This window comes from Diospyros lotus, chromosome 4 (genome assembly GCF_014633365.1).
Source record: "Diospyros lotus cultivar Yz01 chromosome 4, ASM1463336v1, whole genome shotgun sequence".
Classification (NCBI taxonomy): Eukaryota; Viridiplantae; Streptophyta; class Magnoliopsida; order Ericales; family Ebenaceae; genus Diospyros; species Diospyros lotus.
Genome location: NC_068341.1, coordinates 17,321,922 through 17,344,373, shown reverse-complemented (window position 1 = coordinate 17,344,373; position 22,452 = coordinate 17,321,922). Strand labels below are relative to the sequence as shown.

Here is a 22,452-nt window from a genome sequence, read left to right as displayed (position 1 = left end):
AAGAGAAATGCATATCTTGTATATATGCTTCAATTTCTCATCTCATCCACTTTTTTGTTTTTTTTTTGTTTTTTCTTTTTAATTGGTCAAAAGCCAAGCACATTGGATTGAGATATTAAAAGTTAAAATAAAAATATGTAACCAATCTTCAATTTGATTATGAATATAAACCACAATGACAACAATGATTGCAAGACTTAGAGCCTGTTTGGTATTGACAATTTTTTTCCCAAAACTTTTAGGAAAGTAGTGTTTGGTAAAGCACAACTTTGCTTTTAAAGCACAATTGCTTTTTAAAAAAAAGTAGATTCAACTGCTTTTAAGCAACAGTAAGGGACCCCTTTCTTCCTAGCTAAGTACAACAACTTTTACTTAGAAACATATTAAAAGACCATTTTCTATGTTCCCCACTTTGTTTAAAATGCTTATTTAAGTCTTTTTTAGTCATTTGTATATCTACAACACATCAATAAGATGTTAACTGAACACTTACTAGTTGCTTTTAATATTAGTAAGCATAGCACCATACTCAATTTCCAAACACTACTTTGATCAACATTGCTTCCACAATACAACACAACAACAACAGAAACTAGGTAGGTTCATCTCATAGTTATCAAGGCACAAGGTCCACTAAGGTGCAAAAAGTGCTTGGAACCAAGATGCAACGCACAAGCGCTCATTTCATAGACCTCGAGTTGCACATTTATTCAAAATGTGTATAAAATATTTATATTCCATTATTTCAACATATATCTGTAAAGAGGTAAACGTAAACTCATAAAATCATGAATGACAAATAACCAATGCTATAATGACAATTGATATTAATTTAACTATTGAATTGTTAACTACCATGTCATCTAAAATCTTAAACTAGTAAATAGAGGGTTAAGTTTATTTTTTATATTATTATTTTTACTCTTAATATGTCTCCTCACATGCGGCCAAGCCTTATTGTATAATTGGTTTAAACACATGCAACTATTTAGGGTTAGTGATGAGGTTTGAATTTATGACCTTTATCCGCTTTGATACCATATTAGATTGTTAACCACCATCTAATAAAAAAGATTAAGCTAACAGATAGAGGGTTAATTTCAATTTCATCTTTTATCTTATTATTTTTACTTTTAACATCAACAAAGTACTAGAAATCTGGAACATCAACAAGAAGCATTGTTTCAAATTTCAGTGAGTGTAAAATAACGAGCTCCTTTGGATGAGGTGTGCACCTTGTGCCATTGCATGAGGTAAGCACCTCGGCAAGCTCCTTTGGATGGTGCCTCACCTTAGTTCAGAAGAGGTGCATAGAAACAACAATAAGAGTGTAAAATAGAACAACCATATTCAAGCCAACCAAAGCTATGATATGAAAAGCATAAGACACACACTTTGGTGCCTTGTTGTAGTGTCGAAGAGGTGCACACCTAGGCATGCCTTTGACAACTAGTTTTACATAAATTGTAGTCCTCCAACTATCTTTATGTATGGAAATATCTTCTATGAGGCCATTGTGTTCCATGTTAAGTGTGAGGGTTTTCCACCAAGTTTTCGTCAGTCTTGCTCTACCTCTATCTCTTCTACTCCAAATTTCTTTCAGCTCCATCTGGTCACCTCGCCAATACATCTACTGGTTTCCTTCTCATATATCCAAATTGTTGTAATCACTTGTATTATATTAGCTCTTAGATTATCTCAGGAGGATTTTTTGTTGTAAATTAGTTTGTTGCATTTGAGTGTCACTTGTGTTATTCTAGAAGGCTTGCTTCTAGAAGGGTTAGTTAGTGGTTTAGTTCGGTTAGTTGGTTGTAACTATTGGCTTATTTTGTTTGCAAGTTACTGCCTCTATGGGTTATAAATAGAGGCCGGGAGAGAGGCATTCTAGCTATTCTGTTGTTCTGTCTTGTAACGAGAAATAGAGAGGAGTATGTGCAAGGTTATACTTGAGAGTAAAGACAGGATATTTTTGTAATCTTGGGTAAGGAAACTCTATACAGTTCTGGGTATAAGGTTGTGGGAGAGTGTTAGTGTATGTAATCCTCTTGTTCTTCAAAGATAGTGGAAAATGGCGCCTCAAGAGAGTCTGGATGTAGGTCTTCATTAGAAGACTGAACCAGGATAAAATCTGGTGTCTTGTGTGTGTGGTTGCTTATTGTTTCGTTTCTTAATCTTTTGTATTGTGTGTTTCCGGATTCTGTTCTTGTATTCTGAGTGATTCTTGGTTTGTTAGTCTAAGATCCTAAGTGCGAGTGTCATAGAGAGAGCTGTGCGTTATTTCAACACAAACAATTTTAATTGCTACTCACACATCTTATCTTTAATAGGCACCACTTTGATTTTATTTCTAATTCTGCCTTTTCTCATAACATCCTCATTTTATTTTGTATAGTTTTGTTTCTACACACTCATTATAACATCCTCTTCTTAGTTACATTTGTATTTTCTATATGTTGGTAGTTAATTGCCCTACATTTTAAGCCATATAACAAAAATAGTCTTATAGTCATTTGATAAACTTACCTTTTAGTTTTAAAGGCATTTTACAATTATTTAAAATGTTGGATTCATTTGTTTAGTTTAACTATCATTTCTTGATTTTGTGAGTAATATTCTAAAAAATATCCCTTTCTTTTTGAACAATTGATTTGAGATGTCTAAACAAATATTTTCTAGAAATAAGTTGATTTGTAACTCTTACTACAACTTTATGTAAACTTCAATTAGCAAAACCATGTTACTTGGCAAGCAGTGAAAGTAGTTTGCAAAAGTCGAAAAATGACCCACCACCTATGGTTACAAGTTATGAAATTTTGAAAGGCCATAATGTGTTTTTATAGCACCAATAAATAATATAAACAACAAAGTTGATGATGTGCAAAACTTATGGGCACAAATAGTAAACCTCAATATTAATGGCCACATTGTGCTTTATTAGCACAAACAAGTGATTGTGTGACCAAAACTTAGTTAACAGGAATGTACGATCCAAGTTGTGGTACTAGAATAGGTGTGAGGTATGTTAATTTGGTAATGTTATGGTATGGAGAGGGTAGGCTTAATTGGTTTGTTATGTTAGGTTGTGCATTTTATAGTGGTACTTGAATCAAAATTAATTTGATCGATCCTTTGTTATTGAACAGAACAAAAAAGATGATTACTCAAGCATGTAAAGGGCTTACTTGATTGAATGGAAACCTTGTTCAATTTTTTTGAACTTACAAATTGGATATATATACTAGAATTCTTCTACAACATCTAAAAAATAGGAATTTTTTTTGAATTTTTTTAAAAGATAAAGTTTATCAATTGAAGTTGGAATTATCACTTGTAATCAACCGCCCTCTTTTTCTTAGGAACCTTATCTCTTTATCAATCTAATCTTTGTAATCTTTTCTTATCTCCAACCACCTTATCACTTAGTCTCATCCAGAAGAGAAATATTTAGAATTTTGATTTCCAACTCTTATCAATTTTCTTGATATTCCAACACCCCCCTTCAAACTGGTGAATAGATATCAATCATTCCCAACTTGCTAACTAATATCTCGAAACATGGCTTGGACATAGTTTTAGTTAGAATATCAGCCTCTTGATCTTGAGTTGGGATGTATGAGAGGATAACTGTTCCTTTTTCAATTTCAGTCTTGGTGAAGTGTTTATCAATTCTTATATGCATCATTCTATCATGCTGAATTGGATTGTGAACTATACTAATGGCTAATTTGATGTCACTGTATAGCTTCATAGGTCTATCCCACGATATCTTTAAGTCATGTAGCAATCTTTCCAACCAGATTAATTCACCTATACCTTGGGCAATTGCTCTATACTTTGCTTTGACACTGCTTTTAGCTACTATTGACTGCTTTTTACTCCTCCAAGTAACTATGCTTCCCCATAACTTAGTGTAGTATCCTAAAGTAGATTTACTGTCTTCTACAACTCCGATCCGATTTGCATCAGTATAACATTCAATTTCTTGGTTGTCACATTTTTTGAACAATAGACCCTTTCCTGGTGTATGCTTGAGACATTTGAGAATATGATTTATTGCATCTAGATGCCTTCGTGTAGGAGCATGCATATATTAATTTACAACACTCACACTAAATGCAATATCTAGTCTTGTTAGAGATAGATAGACCAGTTTACCTACCAATCTTTGCTATCTCACCTTGTCCACAAGATAATCAGTTTCTGTGCTCCTTGATTTCCAATTTTGTTCCAAATGAGTACTTACAGGTCTGTAGCCTATTTTTCCTGTTTTAGTGAGAAGGTTTAAAATATATTTCCTTTTGAGTTATAGAAATACCTTCTTTACTCCTTGCTACTTCCATGCCAAGGAAGTATTTAAGTGTTTCAAGGTCTTTAACTTTAAACTCAACTTGTAGACACTCTTTTAGTTGTTGAATTCTTGCAACATCATCACCTATAAGAATCATGTCATCCACATATATGATTAGAATAGATTTTCCATTTTCCATTTGCTTTGTAAATAAAGTGTGATCAGCTTGCCCTTGTTGATAACCAAGCTTCTTCATAGTTGCACTAAATTTTGTAAACCATGCCTTGGGTGACTGCTTTAGACCATAAAAGGCCTTTTTAGTTTGCATGCTTTATTTAGTTTTCTAGTTGATTCAAAACCAGGAGATATTCACATGTAAACTTCTTCTTCCAAACTTCCATTCAAGAAAGCATTTTGTATGTTTAATTGTGAAGTTCCCAATCCAAATTTGCAGCCATAGACAATAATACTCTAATGGAATTCAACTTAGCTATAGGGGCTAAAGTCTCTTCATAATCTATTCCATACATTTGAGTAAAACCCTATGCAACCAACCTTGCTTTGTACCTGTTAATTTTGCCATCAGCATCGTACATTACTGTAAATATCAACTTGCAGTCAACTATTTTCTTGCCTTTAGGTAGCTCCACAATGTCCCAAGTTTGATTGTCAACCAAGGCCTTCATTTCCTCTAATTCAGCCTCTTTCCACTTATGATTCTCCAAGGCTTGCTGGATATTTGTAGGGATTTTTACCTCATCAACTGATGCAGTGAATGTCCTATGCTTTGGAGATATCTTAGCATAAGTAAGATAGTTCAAGATAGGATGTTTGGTGCAAGACCTTACTCCCTTATAGCAATAGGCACATCAAGATCATCCTCAAGTCTAGTTCCTTCCAGTTTAGAACCTGCATTCAGTTCAGATGATTGGAGATTACCTCTGAACCAGACATGTTGTATAAACCCTAGTTTCGACAAATGACACAACAAGACAGCACCTGAACACCAGATTGCAGCTTCAGGGGTTCCAGAACACTAGATTGCAGCTTCAGGAACTCTAGAACAGCAGATCGCCAGATCCAGAAATCAGATCACACCAGATCTCCATGCGATGGTTGACAAAATCCTCAAACCAATAGGATATAGAACACAGCTATCTCCTAGACGAGCTTTGATGGTTTAATTACATCAAATCTGCTCCAATTCTCCAGATTAACCTCTCGATGGCTCTGGTACCATGTGAAATGATATACAAAACTGAGAGAAAAGAAGAGAGGGAAAAGTGGGATTGGAGGGGAAAACTGATTCAATTCTATTAAGCTACAGTTACATGTATTTATACTAAACATTGTAACTGCTATGTACAAGTTTTCTAAGCTAGGTACAAGGTATAGCTAATATATACAGCACCTAATACAATCAAACTAATATGAACTCTCAACAGTCTTTTTGTCATTCTTTCTCACCTACTTTTTTGATATGAATGCCCAGGACTGTAAACCTATATAGAGTGGTTAGGCACCCATTTGATATAACTTCATAATCTTTAGAAATAAGTGATCCTTTTTGTCTCATAAGAAAGTAGTCTACTGGGATAGTTGATAAGCTATTTTTTTTTTTTTTTTGTGACCAAATGTTCATCCCACTTCGCGAATATGATATTAGCTATAATGAGCTCATGTGTGACAAAATCCAAATAACTTTACAGCCCCCCCCCCCCCCCCCCCCCTCTTCTCTCCTAAGCCTTAACCTTCATGAACATCTCTATACCCATTTACTTTTCTACGCACATGACTATTTAAGTCACCACCTTGTCAGGGCCTCTGTCTTGACAAGGAAATTTCTCCTCTTGTGAGGAATTAGGGCTAGGAAGGAAGGGAAAAGAGGGGGGAGAACGAGAGACAGAGAAAGATAGATGACAATGAGTTGTGAGAGAGAGAATTGGAAGGCAAAACAGAATATTAGTTTTGTTATGAAGTTCCATAGATGTCTTTTTTGAATTGGGAGCCTTATGTAGCCCTCTTCCTACCACCCTTTGGTGGTTACAATCTTTAACCGCTTGGTTGTTACACCTTTTGAACCTTGTTAACAGTTTCCTACAACCTCCTACCCGCCATCTGGTAGCCTTACTGGCCTCTTGTTACAATACAACAATCTTAACCACCTACTGTTACAATCCTAGGAAGTAGAATACAAATTTGCCCCCCCGGCCCATGTTCCCCTCCGATCCTGACACACCTGTAATGATTTTCTCTCCTCTAGTTATTCCTCAATAGCCCCTCTAAATCCTCTGGCAATATTGTCTTAATCTCTTCTTCTAATCCATCTTGTCGTTTATATGTCACCATTATCATCATCATCATCATCATCATCATCATCATCAACTGCACCTTCTCTTAACCTAGTTAGGGACTGTGACATGGCATTCATAATGTTAATTGACTTTTAAAAGTCACGTTGACAATTCAAATTCATGCAAAAGAACAATGTTGCAAAATTTTATGCCGGATGCACCTTCTAGTGAGGGAATGATGAGATAAAGTTCCAACACTTTTTTCACATGGAAAGTTTATGAGATGGCAATGAGACGATAATTGATATGGTCATGTTCCATCACATAGTTGGTGTACATGTATTAACAAGATTTATTTTATTTAGTTACATTGGGTGGTAGGCAATATCATTATTTTATTTATCTACCTCAATTTAATAAAAAGATATAGCTGAATTCATAAAGAATTCTTAAGATAGAGATCAGATTATCCTTTATCATTAAATCTGTCAGTTATCTCTATCTCATTTTTAAATTAAACACTCAACAAATTCATTGCAGAATTGCAATGCTATATGGTTTATGAGCATCAAATGTTGACTACATCCTTCATGATTAACCTCTTTGTTTTTCAGTTGTCATTTAACTAAATTAGAATATCATTTTTATGTTTCATAATGCTCATTCATGCTAAGTTCTCATTTCTGTTGTTCTTTGCAGCCCACAAACTCTGGTTCGGGCATTAAGGTATGCTTGATTCAAACAATGTGTTTAATTTATTCTTAAATGTGATTGTATTATTCCATAATCTTAATCATAATTTCCTTACATGGAATTGTGGATTGAAATATCTTAACTTCAAAGATATTTTACAGGAGGTGATTTAACCAGACATGCCTTGATATGGTTTTACTTTAGAATATGAGTGCTATACTTCCACAGTTAATGCATTGTATTTTGTATATTCTAACTGATTCACTTCAGTTTATCAACTCTTACCTCATTATTTAGATTGTTTCTTTCCCTTACTTTGCTGGTAGGGTTGTTGAAATGCAAGAAGTCCTTGATCAGCAACTTGCTGAAGAAGCAGCTGAGGCCGAGGGAAATGGAGCAATGGAAACAGTTGCAAATCCTCGCAGAAATACCAAGTATCTACCTTTATCACTTGTTCCTAGCAAATAATTGCTTGCCTCTTCCCACTATATATATCTTCTTATTCTTCTTTTTTCCCCTTACAAATGCTATTCCAGATTGATCTTTCAAATGTGCTGTGCCTTCGGTTACTCAATGTATATGAAAAATATAGTAATAGAAGTTTGTAATGAGAGGAATAAACTTCCTTGATCATTATTGCTTCACAGAATGTGAATATATACATAAAGGTTCCTAAGAATTCTCCTAATATTTAGAACTAGATTACACTCCTAATATTTAGGATTAGAATACATGTTATGATTAGAATCGAACTTGTACTAGGATTTCCTTATCTGTTTTAAGGAATATCCTTATCCTCCCAGATGAACACGTGTTTCATCTTTATCTTTATCGTCTTGTCTTCTTATCCTCTCGGTCATTGCTAAATTCCTTCTTTATCTTCTCCAACGGTATATATCTATGTTTCATGTTGGTTATTGTTTCCTTGTGGCTTGCAGAAAATCTACCACTACATTGGCATCTTCTAGAAACCTAACACAGCAGAAATTGAAGGTCCAGGGGAAAGGTTACAAGGATAAATGCTATGAGCAGATAAGGAAGACTGTTGAAGACCGTTTTAGCAAACTTCTGTCTGAGGTATATATTTCACATTTCCCCAGGTATTTAATTATTGAATAAGAATGTTCTGAATCATATTTTTGGTTATATAATTCTAATGGTAATTTATGCACCAGCTTGTTTTTGAGGACCTAAAATCAGCTTTAGAGGAAGCTCGACTGGTATGCAGATCTAGTCACTGTCTCCTATTATTATCATATGCTAAATTACCCATTTATTCTAATAACAGAGAAATTGCATTGTGCCCAGTTAATATATTTTTCTACTTGGGTTCAAATTCATATAGAATAATTAGACAAAACAACAGAAAATCTTTGAATAGCATCCATTCTTATTCTCAATGGTTCAATGTTGGCATTGACTAGTTTTCAAAAGGTAGGGAAAGAGAAAATACTGCAAATTGTGAAATTTTAGACATATGGATGTCAATTTTAGAGAGTGAACCTCAGTAGCAATGGTGGGTATGCTCTTTTTGTAACTAGAAGGTTATAGGTTTGAGTTGTGAAAACAATCTATTTGCAGAACAAGGGTAAGGTTGTGTATAAAGATAATCCTCCCCCAGTCCTCGCAAAGCGGGGAGCCTTGTACATTGGGGATACCCTATCAGCTTCCCCTGTGTATGGTTCCAAACAGTAGCTCTGGAACAGTAGCGAAACTTCATAAGTTTTAGGATTCTACTTCATGTTTGATTAGGGTTTTATTTTTATTAGAATTCTAGTTGGATATTGTTTGCAAATATTAGATGGATTAGCTAAACTCTATAAATATGCCTAGAAGATAGGGGTTGTAATCAAATTTTTATTCAATAAATTTCAGCAAACCAGTTCAATTTTTTCTAGCAAGCAGCTTTGGTTCTTGAGCCTAGTTGAGACTCCAGCTTTGGTCGTTGAAGTTTGTTCTCTCAAGAGTACTTGAAACTTATTGTTTCAAGGGTTTCTTTGTGTGTTTTCTTTATACACGCGCTACACTGCGTCATGCAAGCTTTAAGATTAGATTGATTAAACTCACTAGGCTAGTGCTCTTTAAATGTAAAATGGTTTTGAAGTACATTACAGTTTATGGCTGTGTCAATTTGACTCAAGAATGCTATCTTTAGAAAGCAATATCTTCTTGATTTTGTCCTAAAGGCCAAATGTTAAGGATTGTGTCATTCTTAGCGAAATTTGATGGGACATGTTGTAAGCTTCAAGTTCAGATTTGATTGAACTTTCTAGACTTCGGTTCTTCAAATATAAATCAGTTTTGAAGTGAGCCCCACTAGAGTTTTTTGGTCATGTATTCTCAATATGATGCAGGAATACTATGTTTAGAAAGCAATATCTTTTTTATATTGTTCCCAAAGATCAATCTTGAGGGGATTATTTCATGCCTGGTGAAATTTAGTTGGAAATGTTGCAAACTTCAAAGTCAGATTTGATTAAACTTGCTGTCCTAGTGTTTTTTAAATGTAAACCAAAAGTAGGATAGGAATCTAAGTGGGGTAATTTCTAAATAGAACTGGATGGGGGCAGAAAAGGATAACGTCTTTCAGATGCTGGTGTTAGCAGAAAAGATGTAACAATCTAGCATTCTAGACTTTTTCATTGTTCACTTATATTTTCTGATAATTGAACTGCATTAAAGAAAACACCATGGAGATGGCACCTATGCACAAAATTCTTTGACAATAAAAACCACATTGTACTCATATTCTGCTGGGAATCTTCAGATGGACTCTATAGAACCAAAAAGGCACAACCTACTTGAGGAACACTGAATAATCAAGTATATGAAGACAAGAAAACAGCTTGAGGGAGTGAATCCTAGACAATAAAAAACCAAACTTTTCAAGCAAAGATCATCTAAAACATGCTCTTGGGAACAAGGAGAGAATGGATATCCACTCCTTGTGGGAGCCTTTTTGGGAAGCAGAGACAGAAGGCTTGGCAACTAGCTGCATTCTGTCTGATGCAGCTTATGTAGTGTGAAAGAAGTAGAACTTTAAGAATTTTCCAGGAAGTTCATATAGATTGAAAAGCAAGTTTTCATTTGTCCATTTTTATTTATTTTGCTCTCTATAAAGTGAGGCCTTCTATTGATCATTTTTTGGATATTGTTTACATGCAGTTGAAGACATGTATTGTGATTGTTGAGGCTGCTATCTGCCTGAAAATGTTTTATTTAACTGATTGAAGATCTCAGTCAAGATATTGCAGGAGGATTTCTGTTTTGCTGAGAAATTTTCTTTGAAGTTGAAATTTTTTTCAGAAATTACGGACAACATTTTTCCTTCAGTGCCTTTTCTTTATCCAAGTTCTGCTGCATTGCTCCAGTGGAAATTAGATGCTTGGCATCGCTTTCCATGCTTCTGTAAAGGGGCAGGGAGCTAAAATTCTTCAGGGTAGTGATATTACTACTTTATGGATCAGTTGGATAAATTATAGATCCCCTCCCAGTTGAGCCAGAAGTGGAAGCTTCTGCAATGGGATCAATACAAGTTATAGGAGCTTCTTCAATGGTTTCCCATAATTGTGTGATTCAGAGAAATTCCATAAATGCAATGCTTTTGATGACTTTGTGTATTGTATGCTATTCCCATACCACTCTGGTTGTCATTTTCTTCTGGGGTGTGAAAATTCCCTGAACCTTTCTTTGCTTTTAAATTTTCCTTCTAGATCCCTTTTCTTAACCAGCAAAGTAAATTTGTCATGTGTATTTGTGCACACCTATGTGCTCAACTGGATGAGGACAACTAGTCCTTGGTTGTAAGTCATTTGGCCTTTTCTATTTCTGACTGCTATTGGTTGAAAACTTTTATCTACTTAAAATGGTCATAGTAATTCCATACTTCGTTCATGGTGTCAAAAATGTTAAAATGCAAATCTTCTGCTTTCATTCATGATGGCATTCAGTTTGCTTCTTGTGTAGATTGGGGAAGAGCTTGGAGATATATATGACTATGTGGCTCCTTGTTTTCCTCCAAGGTTTGTCCTGTGGTAATTGCACATTCATTTATTAGATATTTGGTTATCCATGTATTTCTCAAAAATATCATTGCTCCATCTGAATGTGTTTATCTTTAATTATTCTAATTTTTTTACTATTTTATCCTTGTTGAGAAATAGCTTATGTTAGTAAGATTCAATGTATATAAGAAACATAAAAGCTTAGTGTTGGAGATTTATGATTTGCTAGATAGTTATCTCTTTTATTTTCTGTATTTTTGTATTCAAGTGATTAGAATAGGTTTGTTAGAGGAGAAGATAAGAAGATAAGATAGGTTTGTTAGGAGAAGATAAGAAATAAAACTCTCCTTGATTATAGGAGATAAATTTTCTTGTTTTGAATTCTTAGGAGATAGCTGTCAAACCTGTATATATACATGTGATTAGCTCAAATGAAAAAATGAAGAGAGAAGAATTCATTCTTGAATATCTCTTGTTTCATGGTATCAAAGCTACCAGTTTTGGTAGCCTTTAGGTTGTTAAAACCCATCCAAACATGGCCAGAAACCAGCTAACTTCAATAGAATCGTCCACCACCACAGTCACCACCACCCAACCTATCAATTCTACAACCCTATCACTGTCACCCTTAGTCGAAAACCTATATCTACAAATCACTCACCATAAGCGCAATGGAGTGAATTACCGAGAATGGTCGCAGTTAGTGATGCTTGTGATCAAGGGAAGAGGAAAGGCTAGACATCTAACAACGGTGATCTTACCACCATCGGAGACAGCACTGAACTATGGAGCATGGGAGGCCGAAAACTCAATCATGATGGCTTGACTCATCAATTTCATGGAGCCAAGCATAGGCAAAACCTATTTGTTCTGCAAAACTTCAAAAGAGATATGAGAAGCTGCACAATAGGTCTACTCGGACGTAGAAAACACCTCTCAGTGCTTTGAAGTCAGGTCCAAAATTCGAAATACCCATCAAGGCACCATGATTGTAATTGGATATTACAATACACTCATGGAACTTTGGCAAGAGATAAGATCTGTTCTATGGAATCGAGTGGAGCTGCCAGATTGATGCAAAAAAATACAAGAAGTTATTGGAGAACTTTAATTTCCTCCAAGGTCTTGATGCCAATTTAGATGAAATACAAGGACGTTTACTTGGATCCAAGTCTTTTCCATCCGTCCGAGAGGCATTTGCAGAAGTTTGGAGGGAGGAGAGTAGAAAGAGAGTTATGCAACACCCCTGCAACTCAGAACAAATCACCCAAAATTCTGCTCTAGTTGTGAATAAACATGAGAAAGGATCAGCAATACAAAACTATGAACAACAACAACTAAAAGGAAAGCCATGGCGTGATCACTGCAACAAACCTTGGCATACCCGAGAGACATGCTGGGAGATCCATGGAAAGCCTTCAGATTGGAAGCCTAAGAAACAGAGAGGGAATCACCATGCAACATAGTTAGTGGAATTAGACTTTGGGTAGACTGTCAGTCTCAATCTTTCAGCCAAGCAAATTGAATTTCTATAAAACTTGTTGAACCGAACTGTCACAGTTATGTTGTGACAATAGCAACTCTTCTAATAATTCAGTGTGAGCTAGAAGGGGTTGTTGGAGAACAATGAAGAAGAACTGGAAAGGGTGAAGAAAAGAATAAGAGAGAAAGATTGAAGAGAGAAAAGTAGAGAGAAGTTTGAGAGAAGAAGAAATCAGATTCTTGATTAATTTTCGATGATCACTAACAGTAGGAGTCAAGAGCTTATATAGTTTGCTCTAGGGTGCTGCCACAACAGATCATCTCTCTTATAACCAACTATTTTGTCCTATTCTAGTCATCTTTATACTTGGTTGTACTACCTAACTAACTACCAGTTGGAAAAGGAAATTACAATTAAAAGCAATAACATAAAACAATTAATAGCAACCAAAATTCATGGCAAAATTAGGCCAAAATTCAGCCTACTTTTCGTTCTGTGACAATACCCCTCCCTTAAGCAATTTCGTGTCCTCAAGAAATATTCAAGAGGTTGGCTGCCCTTAGAAACTGCTGTAGCAATTGGGGAAGGTATTCCCAAATGTCGTCCCCTAAAAATCCTCCTTGCCATCTGATTAGCCCTTGGATGAGAGGGGCTCCTTGGTGGTAGACTACTCTTCTTTCCATTATAGCCTCCGATTCCCTTGTGGTTCCTTTCTCCTTAGGAAGTGCTGGTAGCTCCGAATTAACTCGCTCATTGCTGGTTGTCTTCTTCAATAACAAAACATGAAAGACCAGATGGATTTTGGATCCCTTCGGTAGCTGTAAGCAGTAGGCCACTTTGCCTACCCTGGCTGTTATGGGAAACGGGCCAAAGTTCTTAGGGCTAAGCTTAGATACTTGCCCTTGGGAGATGGACTTTAGATGAGGACACTTGAGCCTTAGGTAAACATTTTCCCCAACTTCAAACTCCCGGTCACTCCTCCTCCTATCTGCATATTGTTTCATCCGGTTTTGAGCTTATGCTAACTCCTGCTTAAATTGCTGCAACACCCCCCCCCCCCCCTCCTCTACTACAAATACTCCTCGACAGCTGTGGTTGAGGTATGCCCTTCAGTAGCTGGTAGGATAGGGGGTTTATACCCAAATATAGCCTCGAATGGTGACATTTTTATAGAGGAACGGTGGCTGGAGTTATACCACCATTGTGCTAAAACTAGCCACCTATGCCAACTCTTGGATTGCAACAAACACGTGCATTGGAGGTAGGTTTCTGGGCTTTGATCTACCCTTTCTGTCTGTCCATCAGATTGGGGATGATAGGCTGTTGAAAGGTTGAGTCTTGTGCCCATGTTCTTCATCAACTCCCTCCAAAAATAGCTCGTAAACACCTTATCCCAGTCAGATATAATGGATTTAGGAACCCCATGCATAGCTATCACCTGATCAATGAATGCCCTTACCACTTCTTGGGCTGTGTAGGGGTGGGCTAATCCTACAAAATGTGCATACTTAGTAAACCTGTCGACCACCACCATTACACAATCCTTCCCTTCAGATTTTGGCAGTCCTTCAATAAAGTCCATGGACACACTTGTCAATGATTATTTCGAAATTGGTAGGGGTTGCAGCAGTCTTGGGTATGCCACATTTTCGTGCTTGCACCTCTTACACGTATCACACCCCAAAACAAATTCCTTCACTATCACTTTGAGCTGGGGCCAATGGAACAACTGCCTTACCCTCAAATAAGTATTTTGGACGCCTGAATACCCCCCTAAAGGGGACTCATGCAGGGATTGCAAAATTTTCCTCTTGAGTTCATCACTGTGGCCCACTGCTATTTTGCCTTTATATCTCAACAGACCATCCACCAAAGTGTACCCCTCTGCCTCTTTATTTCCCTGAGCCAGTTTCTCCAGCATGCCTTTTATGTGTTCATCTCCCTCATAGTTGTCCACCACTTCCTTGCACCCCTCGGGGATTATAACAGTTAAGGCGGCTGCACTCCCTTCCTCTTGGCATCTCAATAGGGCATCCGCTGTCAAGTTTTCCTTGCCCTTCTTATATTGTATGGAGTAATCTAACCCCATTAACTTGGCCATTCCCTTCTTTTGCAATTGAGTTTGTAACTTTTGTTGTAGGAAAAACTTTAGAGACTCATGATCAATGTTGATTACAAACCTCCCCATCTCTAAGTAATGAAGCCATTTCTCCACGGCCATGAGGACAACCAGGAATTCCTTCTTGTATATACTTAGGCCCAAGTGCCTTAGACTGAGGGCTTGGCTTAGAAAAGCCAATGGCCTGCCATCCTGCTTCAACACGGCCCCAACACCCACTCCATATGCATCTGTTTCAAGCACAAAAGGCTTGTTGAAGTTAGGCAGCCCCAATGTTAGTACCCTGCTCATTGCCATTTTCAACTTTTCAAAAGCCACTTATGCCTCTTGTCCTCAATGGAAGTTCCCCTTCTTTAATAAATTTGTGAGGGGTTTGCTAATAACTCCATAACCCCTAACAAAATATGCAGTAGTACCCCGTGGGCCCAAGGAAACCCCTAAGAGCCCTTATTGTACTGGGCTTGGGCCAATTCAACATAGCCTCCACCTTTCTTGGATAAGTATTGACCCCTTCCCCCAAGATTAAGTGCCCCAAGTATTCCACCCAGTTTTAACCAAATGCACACTTAGACCTTTTGATGAATAATTGGTTGCTTCTAAGGACTTCAAAGGTGGTTCTTAGGTGGGTAAGGTGTTGGTCCAAAGTTGGGCTATAGACAAGGATATCATCAAAGAACACAAGTATGAATTTTCTTAGGTAGGTTTCAAATATTTGGTTTATTAGGGATCGGAAGGTGGCTGGGGCATTGGTGAGCCCAAAGGGCATCACCAAGAACTCAAAATGGCCATGGTGGGTTCAAAAGGCAGTTTTGTGGATATCCTTGGGTTTCATCCTAATTTGATGGTAGCCCAAGCGCAAGTCAAGTTTGGAAAATAATTTGGCTTGGTGTAACTCATCCATTAGGTCTTCAACAAGGGGTAAGTGGAATTTATCCTTGATGGTCAAGGTGTTAAGTTGGCGATAATCCACACAAAAATGCCAGGATCCATAATTTTTCTTTACCAAAAGGACTGCGGAAGCAAAGGGGCTTTGGCTTGGTCTAATAAATGATTGGTTTAACATTTCTTTCACCATTCTTTCAATTTCAATTTTTTGAACAAGGGCATAACAATAGGATCTAATATTGACCGGTTCAACATTTGGTTTTAGGTTAATTGCATGGTCCAAGACACGACTAGGAGGAAGGGTGTTTGGTTCCACAAAAAGGTCCTTCAATTCTACTAATAATTCATCAATAAGGGGTAGCGTGTATACTTGGTCAGGACCACCTTGTTGGTGGCTAATAGTCAATTGGCTCCCCAAGCTCTTCTCCGTTAGGCCTCTCCTCTACTTCCACAATAGCAAATAGTTACGTGAGTTGACTCCACTTGCTCTTAAGGACCCTCTGCAACCTCTTACCTATAATCATCTTGCAAGTAGCAGTCTCCTTCCCACTTGTAAGAGTCATTCTTCTACCTTTTTTTTCAAAGGACACTTCCATCCAGTTGAAGCCGAAACTTATGGGGCTCGCCCCCTTCATCCAATCTACCCCTAAAACAACATTGCACCCCCTTAGTTGGAGCAACTTGAGATTTGCCTCAAATTTCTCTTCTTGCATTTCCCACATGAATCCAAGGCAAGCCAAGTTACACAATACTCGATTTCCATTAGCAACAGTCAGACTTAGAGGTGGTGTGCTTGTGAGTGGACATTTGAGTTTCTAGGTAGTACTCTCATCGAGGAAGCTATGTGTGCTTTCACTATCAATAAGTATTGACAAACTGCCCTCCTTCACCTTGCCCTCAACCTTGATTATCTTGTTATTGGTGATTCCTTTGAGTGCATGGAGAGATATCTCTCGATCGTCCTCTTCTCCAGTTTCTCCTAAACCTTTTACCTCTTCTCCTTATTCCTCTTCTAGTCTGTCTTCTTTATCTCCTTCTAACAGTAACAACTGGCGTTTGCATTGGTGCCCGGGATAGTATTTATCCTCGCACTTGTAACACACACCAGGTTGCCTCTTGGGTTCATTAGGCCTTCCCCCGGAATATGGACCTCCAAAATTTCTTCCCCCTGCATTTCCCTTGATCGAATCTATGTTGAACCCCTTGTTGTTACCCCCTTGTCACAACTCATGGGTAGTTAGAAGGGCATTATTGTAATAAGGTTGTAGTAATTAGTATGAGGTATTTTGTGAGTTATTAGGAGCACATGAGTGCTATTTTCCAAATTTCATTTACTATTGAATAGCTTATAAATAGCCCCTAATTCTCTCTCCCTCTCGTTTCCTCTCTAATCTCTCTCTCACTCTCTTTTGGTTTCTCTCTCCCTCCTTTAATTCTATTATTCAGTTTCTCTCCCTAATTCCAATCACAACCCTAGGTAACCCTAGGAATGTGACAAATGGTATTAGAGCTGGTTCTTCCTCGGCTGTGATTTTTGATAAATTCGTATTAGCTTGGTTCGAAATCGAGAAGGCGCAAGCGGATCTTGACTTGAACTTGTAGGTGGAGTCCATTGTGAGAAGCAGATCCCTCCGATTCCTTTGCTCGTTGATTTCCGAACCTTAGGCAGTAGAAATCGATCAATTGTTAGGCAATCCTTAGCGGCAACAGAATTAATTGAACTTTTAAGAGGCGATTCCAGAAATAGTAGAGAGTTGATGGAGCGAGGATCTGACTTGGTTATTGATCTCCAACGGTGACTGATGTTAGCGATTAGGCGAAGCGGTAAATTACGAAACCGAGCCAGTGGTCGCGAACCGTGGTCAGTGATTGGGTGAGAAGGAGTCGTCGGGGGAAGCGATTGTTGAATCTGCAGCAATTGCGAGCAGAGCAGATTCCGGCCAGCGGCAGCAAAGATGGTGGTGTTCGATGGTGCTTTCGGAGACGCCTAGAGCAGCTTCGGTTGATCGGAACTTGCAGGCAAATTAAACCTCCTTAATTCCAACGGGCCTGGTGATTGTCGATACTTTAGGCGAGTAAAATTCAGTGGATAATTGAAGCAGAGGTGACTGAGGTGAGAAGGAACAACACTGACAATTCTTGGCGAGTTGTGAAGACTGTCGGTGATTGGGCAAGAAGAACGAATTAAAGTAGATCCAAATCTGAGTGGATTCAGTGAGGTGAAGTAGGAGGTGAAGCAAAATTCAGATCGAGAAACGGATTGGAGCGAATGGCCCGAATTTAGAAGGTGAATTCAGAGCCATTGATTGGAGACGAAAGTGAACAAGCAAGGCCGGGACAATCGTGCATCTGTAGCAATCGCGGGCAGTTGCAAGCAACTCCAACAATCGGCAATTGCTATAGAACTTGGAATGAGTTGAACTCAAGTCAATTCAGTTCGAGCGATTTTGATGGAGAATTGCCTCTCGGCTTGAAAATCTAGGAGGTATTGATCGATCAGGGAAGGCGTGCATGTGACCAAATCTACGATGGGTGATTACTAGCAGTGTTTCTGATCTAAGCTTGGAGGAATTCTGGATCAGATTGCTAGCAGCGACAGGAGCAACAGATTTCGACTACTGCAGTTGCAATTCAAGAAGGCGATTCACCTTAATTGCAACACAGTAGCTGAGATCCAGAATCAAAGCACGTCTAAAGCTGCTAACCAAAGAGGTGAGTTCCTTTGATCAGTTATATACTCAGAATTGAGACGCAACAAAGGCGTGGTGGTTTACGCGATACAGGCTTAAGTAGATCTTGAGTGGGGGTGAGAAGTGCCGCCACTATATGTGACTGAGTTGCGACGGCAAGTGCGATCGGAAACGGTCTAGAGGAGAATTCCGCAAGCAGCGATTCTCAATTGACTTGATTTTAGTTGTGATTCTCAACTTAGAGGCTGATCAAGAGGTTGTTACAAGGTGCAATTTCAAGAAATTGAACTGAAGAGATGGCCGAAGGACTAATTGCTGCAACAAAGGAAATTAAGGACCTCCGTAGACAGCTGGACCATTTGTTGATCCTGTGTTCACATAAATTTTAGACTGCTAATCGGACTATATCGACCTCAATTCCAAGTGTTGATTTGCCCACTATTGCTCCATTGGCTATTCTGGTGTTTGACAAGGATAGGCCAAAATGGTGGATCTGACAATATGAACGGGTGTTCTACTAACACCGAGTAACTGAAAAGGAGAAGGTAAAAATGGCTGCAGCTAATCTGAGTGGAATTCCATACGTGTGGTTCCAGAATTGGAGCTGGGGAAGGGTGGAATTGAGCTGGCCGCATTTTGTAATTGCCTTGTGTAACCGGTTTGGAGAAAGGACCAAAACCTATATTATCAATGGAGCTTCTAAGGCTGTTAAGCTAGAGATGCAAGAAGCTGATGAGGAAAAAAAAGAAGCGGAAGAAGGGATTGAAGAATTGGGGCATGGCAGTCCAACGGTTGGGAACATCCATAGTTCTGAAAGGTGCGAGGCGCACGAGGCGAGGCGTGCCTTTGCGAAGCGAGGCGCACCTTTTAGGAAAAAAACTCAAAATCTTGTAAAATCATAAACAACTATCAAATTATCAATAATAACACATTCATATCATTCATGATTCATTATCTTCAAATTCTATAAACTAACAACATCAAAGTTAATTCATTCATCATGCAAATTCTAAACTAGAAACATCATCAAAGTTCAAACTTAAAGTCTCAAACTTTACCAAGTACCAATTATAATGTAAAGTTCTAAACAAAGACATAAACACTACAAGTCCACAATCAATATAAAGAAGTTTTTTAATCAATCATCAACAAGGAGATTATCAACATCAAGGTCAATATCTTCATCATCCCCTTCAATCACCCCTTCATCTTCTTCTTCATCTCTCAATTCTTCTCCCTCTTCCAAGTCTTCATCATCTTCGGTCCCTACCTCACTTTCCTCCTCCTCTTCAATCTCCTGAGTTACTCGCCGCTTTGAAGTCGAAGCCAAAGTTGATCCCAATTGTGATCGAGTTTGTTTAGTTCTAAATTGATAACTAGGCTCTCCAACTCCTGTAGCCGCAACAACATTACTCCATGTCAACCCATCCCCAACGTCATCTGGAAAAACAGTTTCATCATCTTTATCATTCTCCTCATCAAGTTTTCCAGTCAACCATTCATTGCTTTCATTAATGTCGGTCAATATGATAGGGTCAATGGTATCACACATTTGATACCGACGCCTCAATGCTCTATTGTATTTCACAAACACCAAGTCGTTTAAACGAAGTTAATCAAGTTTGTTTCTCCGTTTAGTATGAAGCTGCAACAATTTATGCAAAAACATACTAAGAATAATCTACATGAAACAAACCAACTACTAATAAAAATTGTAAGTGTTATATGTACAATGCACTTACATTTTCAAACACACTCCAATTACGTTCACACCCAGATGAACTACAAGTCAAGCTAAGAATTTTAATTGCAAATTTTTGCAACATGGGTGTTGACATTCCATACGAAGCCCACCATTCAGCTGTCCAATAAAATTCATGGGTTAGTTATAATCTATTATCTAGAATGATTATATATATAATGTAATATATAATATATATGTGTACCTAGTGATTTCTCAGCTCTCTTTCTAATAGCCATATAGTTTCCCAAGAACCCATCTGCATTGCTATACATCGAAAGCTCAGCATCAATTTGGTCTTGAACCTTTATATCTGGATTTAACTTTCTAATGCATTCATGTAAGCCAGTCATGATCTCTGGATCTATACGTTCAGCCTTGTAGAAATATTCTGGGTTCAAGTACCAACCAGCTGCGTGCAAGGGGCGATGAAGCTGAACATCCCATCGATTATAAATGATCTGAAAAATGGGTGCATACTTCTATATGGCTATTAGAAAAATGGCCTCATATATGTATCCCATAGCAGGCTTCTTCTCACCATCCACTAAGCGCAATACACACACCAATGGACCAGCCACCTTTAAAGCAAATACAACATTATTCCAAAATGAAGGCATCAAAATCACTTCTACAACCTTTTTAGCCCCCGTTTCTTTTACCCACTTGCTTGTCATCCACTCCTTGGAGGTAAACATCCTTCTAAGGTTACTTTTCAGACTATGCATCCTGCCCAAAGTAATAAAGGCAGTTGCAAACCGTGTTTTTGCAGGCCTCAACAACTCTTTCTTGTCAGTAAACCTTCTAAGCATGTTTACTAGACCCGAACGAATATAGATATAGCTATTCACCATAACAGCTCTCTCAAATGTCTTCTTCATATTAGGCAACTTGAAAATATCTTCCAACATTAAATCCAAGTAGTGCGCTGCACATGGTGTCTAAAACAACGTAGGATATTTTGCCTCCAAAAATCTTCCTGTTATTAGTTAGAGTGAAATTAACAAGATATTAGTAAATAATAAATATCTAATGAATATTCAAATTGTTCTATTTATAAACATAATACAAATTACAAAAATGAATTTCATACCTGCTAAAAGATTGTTTGAAGAGCTATCGGTGACCACTTGCACCACATTTCTTACTCCAATCTTTTCCACACATTTACTTAATAATTGAAACATCTTTTCCCCCGTCTTTGAATAGCTAGAACCATCAACCGACTCCAAGAACATACTTCCTTTAGGAGAATTGACTAAAAAGTTAATCAATGTCCTTTCCCTCTTGTCTTTCCAGCCATCTGACAAAATGGAACATCCATATTTGGCCCACACCTCTTCATGATCTTTCATCATTTCACAAGTGGCTTCCACCTCTTGTTTGAGAAGGGGAATCCTAACTTCATGGTAACTAAGCGGCTTCACACCCAGACCATACTGACCAACTGCTTCTATAAATACTTTAAAACTGTCATATGTCACTGCATTGAATGGAATGCCTGCATCATACATCCATCGTGCAAAGCTTCTACAAACTCGAGCTCTTAACTCTTTTTTTACAAAATCATGCTCACCCAACCTTGTTTGCTTTCCTTTGCCCTTGCTTTTCAACACATTAACTTCTGGGTCTTTAAGAAAAACATCAAGTGGACCCTTTTGTGTTGGCCCTTTAACACTACCAACACTACCAGTACCGCTTCCACTTCCGGTAGATACATTGGGTCTTTTTCTACTTTGAGGCAGCGGCTCATCATCATCATCATCATACCCTTCACCAAATTGAAGATCATCATCTAACGATGCTATATTTCGCTCATCCCTGTTATTTTTCTTCTTTTGCATGTACTCTCCAATCTCTTCTTTTATTGATGGAGGACATTTCGGACAAGCTTTAGTATTCCTAAAACCGCCCACAAGATGTTGTTTCGCCCGAAATATACCACCTTTTGTTACTTTACGACAAAATTTACATGTGGTGGTATTTCTATCATTAGGATCAGCTTCAAAATAATTCCATGCCGGGTCCATTTTGGAAGTGGTTGACGACATTTATTGGGCTGTTGCAACACAGTTCCAATTTCCACAAAATTCTCCTAATGATAGAAATAAACTATAAAGAGTTAAAGCAAATTTCAGCAACCAGCTGCCAGCAAAATAAATTAGGCAAAAATGCAAGAAATAAACAAATAAAATACAAGTAAAGAACTTACAATATGAAATTATGAATATAGGAGAAGACGTGGGCAGCCTTAG

The 22,452-nt window shown here is 37.8% G+C and overlaps 1 protein-coding gene across 1 annotated transcript in view; it reads left to right on the top strand.

Annotated features, from left to right (window-relative positions):
• The window catches only part of LOC127798927 (exocyst complex component SEC6), a 105,566-nt gene that overhangs the window by 32,739 nt on the left and 50,375 nt on the right, over nt 1-22,452 (top strand). The window contains exons 8-12 of the mRNA XM_052332579.1: nt 7,282-7,308; nt 7,602-7,709; nt 8,214-8,352; nt 8,451-8,495; nt 11,242-11,297. Coding sequence (XP_052188539.1) covers nt 7,282-7,308; nt 7,602-7,709; nt 8,214-8,352; nt 8,451-8,495; nt 11,242-11,297 — 375 coding nt within the window. The remainder of the gene's footprint in view (nt 1-7,281; nt 7,309-7,601; nt 7,710-8,213; nt 8,353-8,450; nt 8,496-11,241; nt 11,298-22,452) is intronic.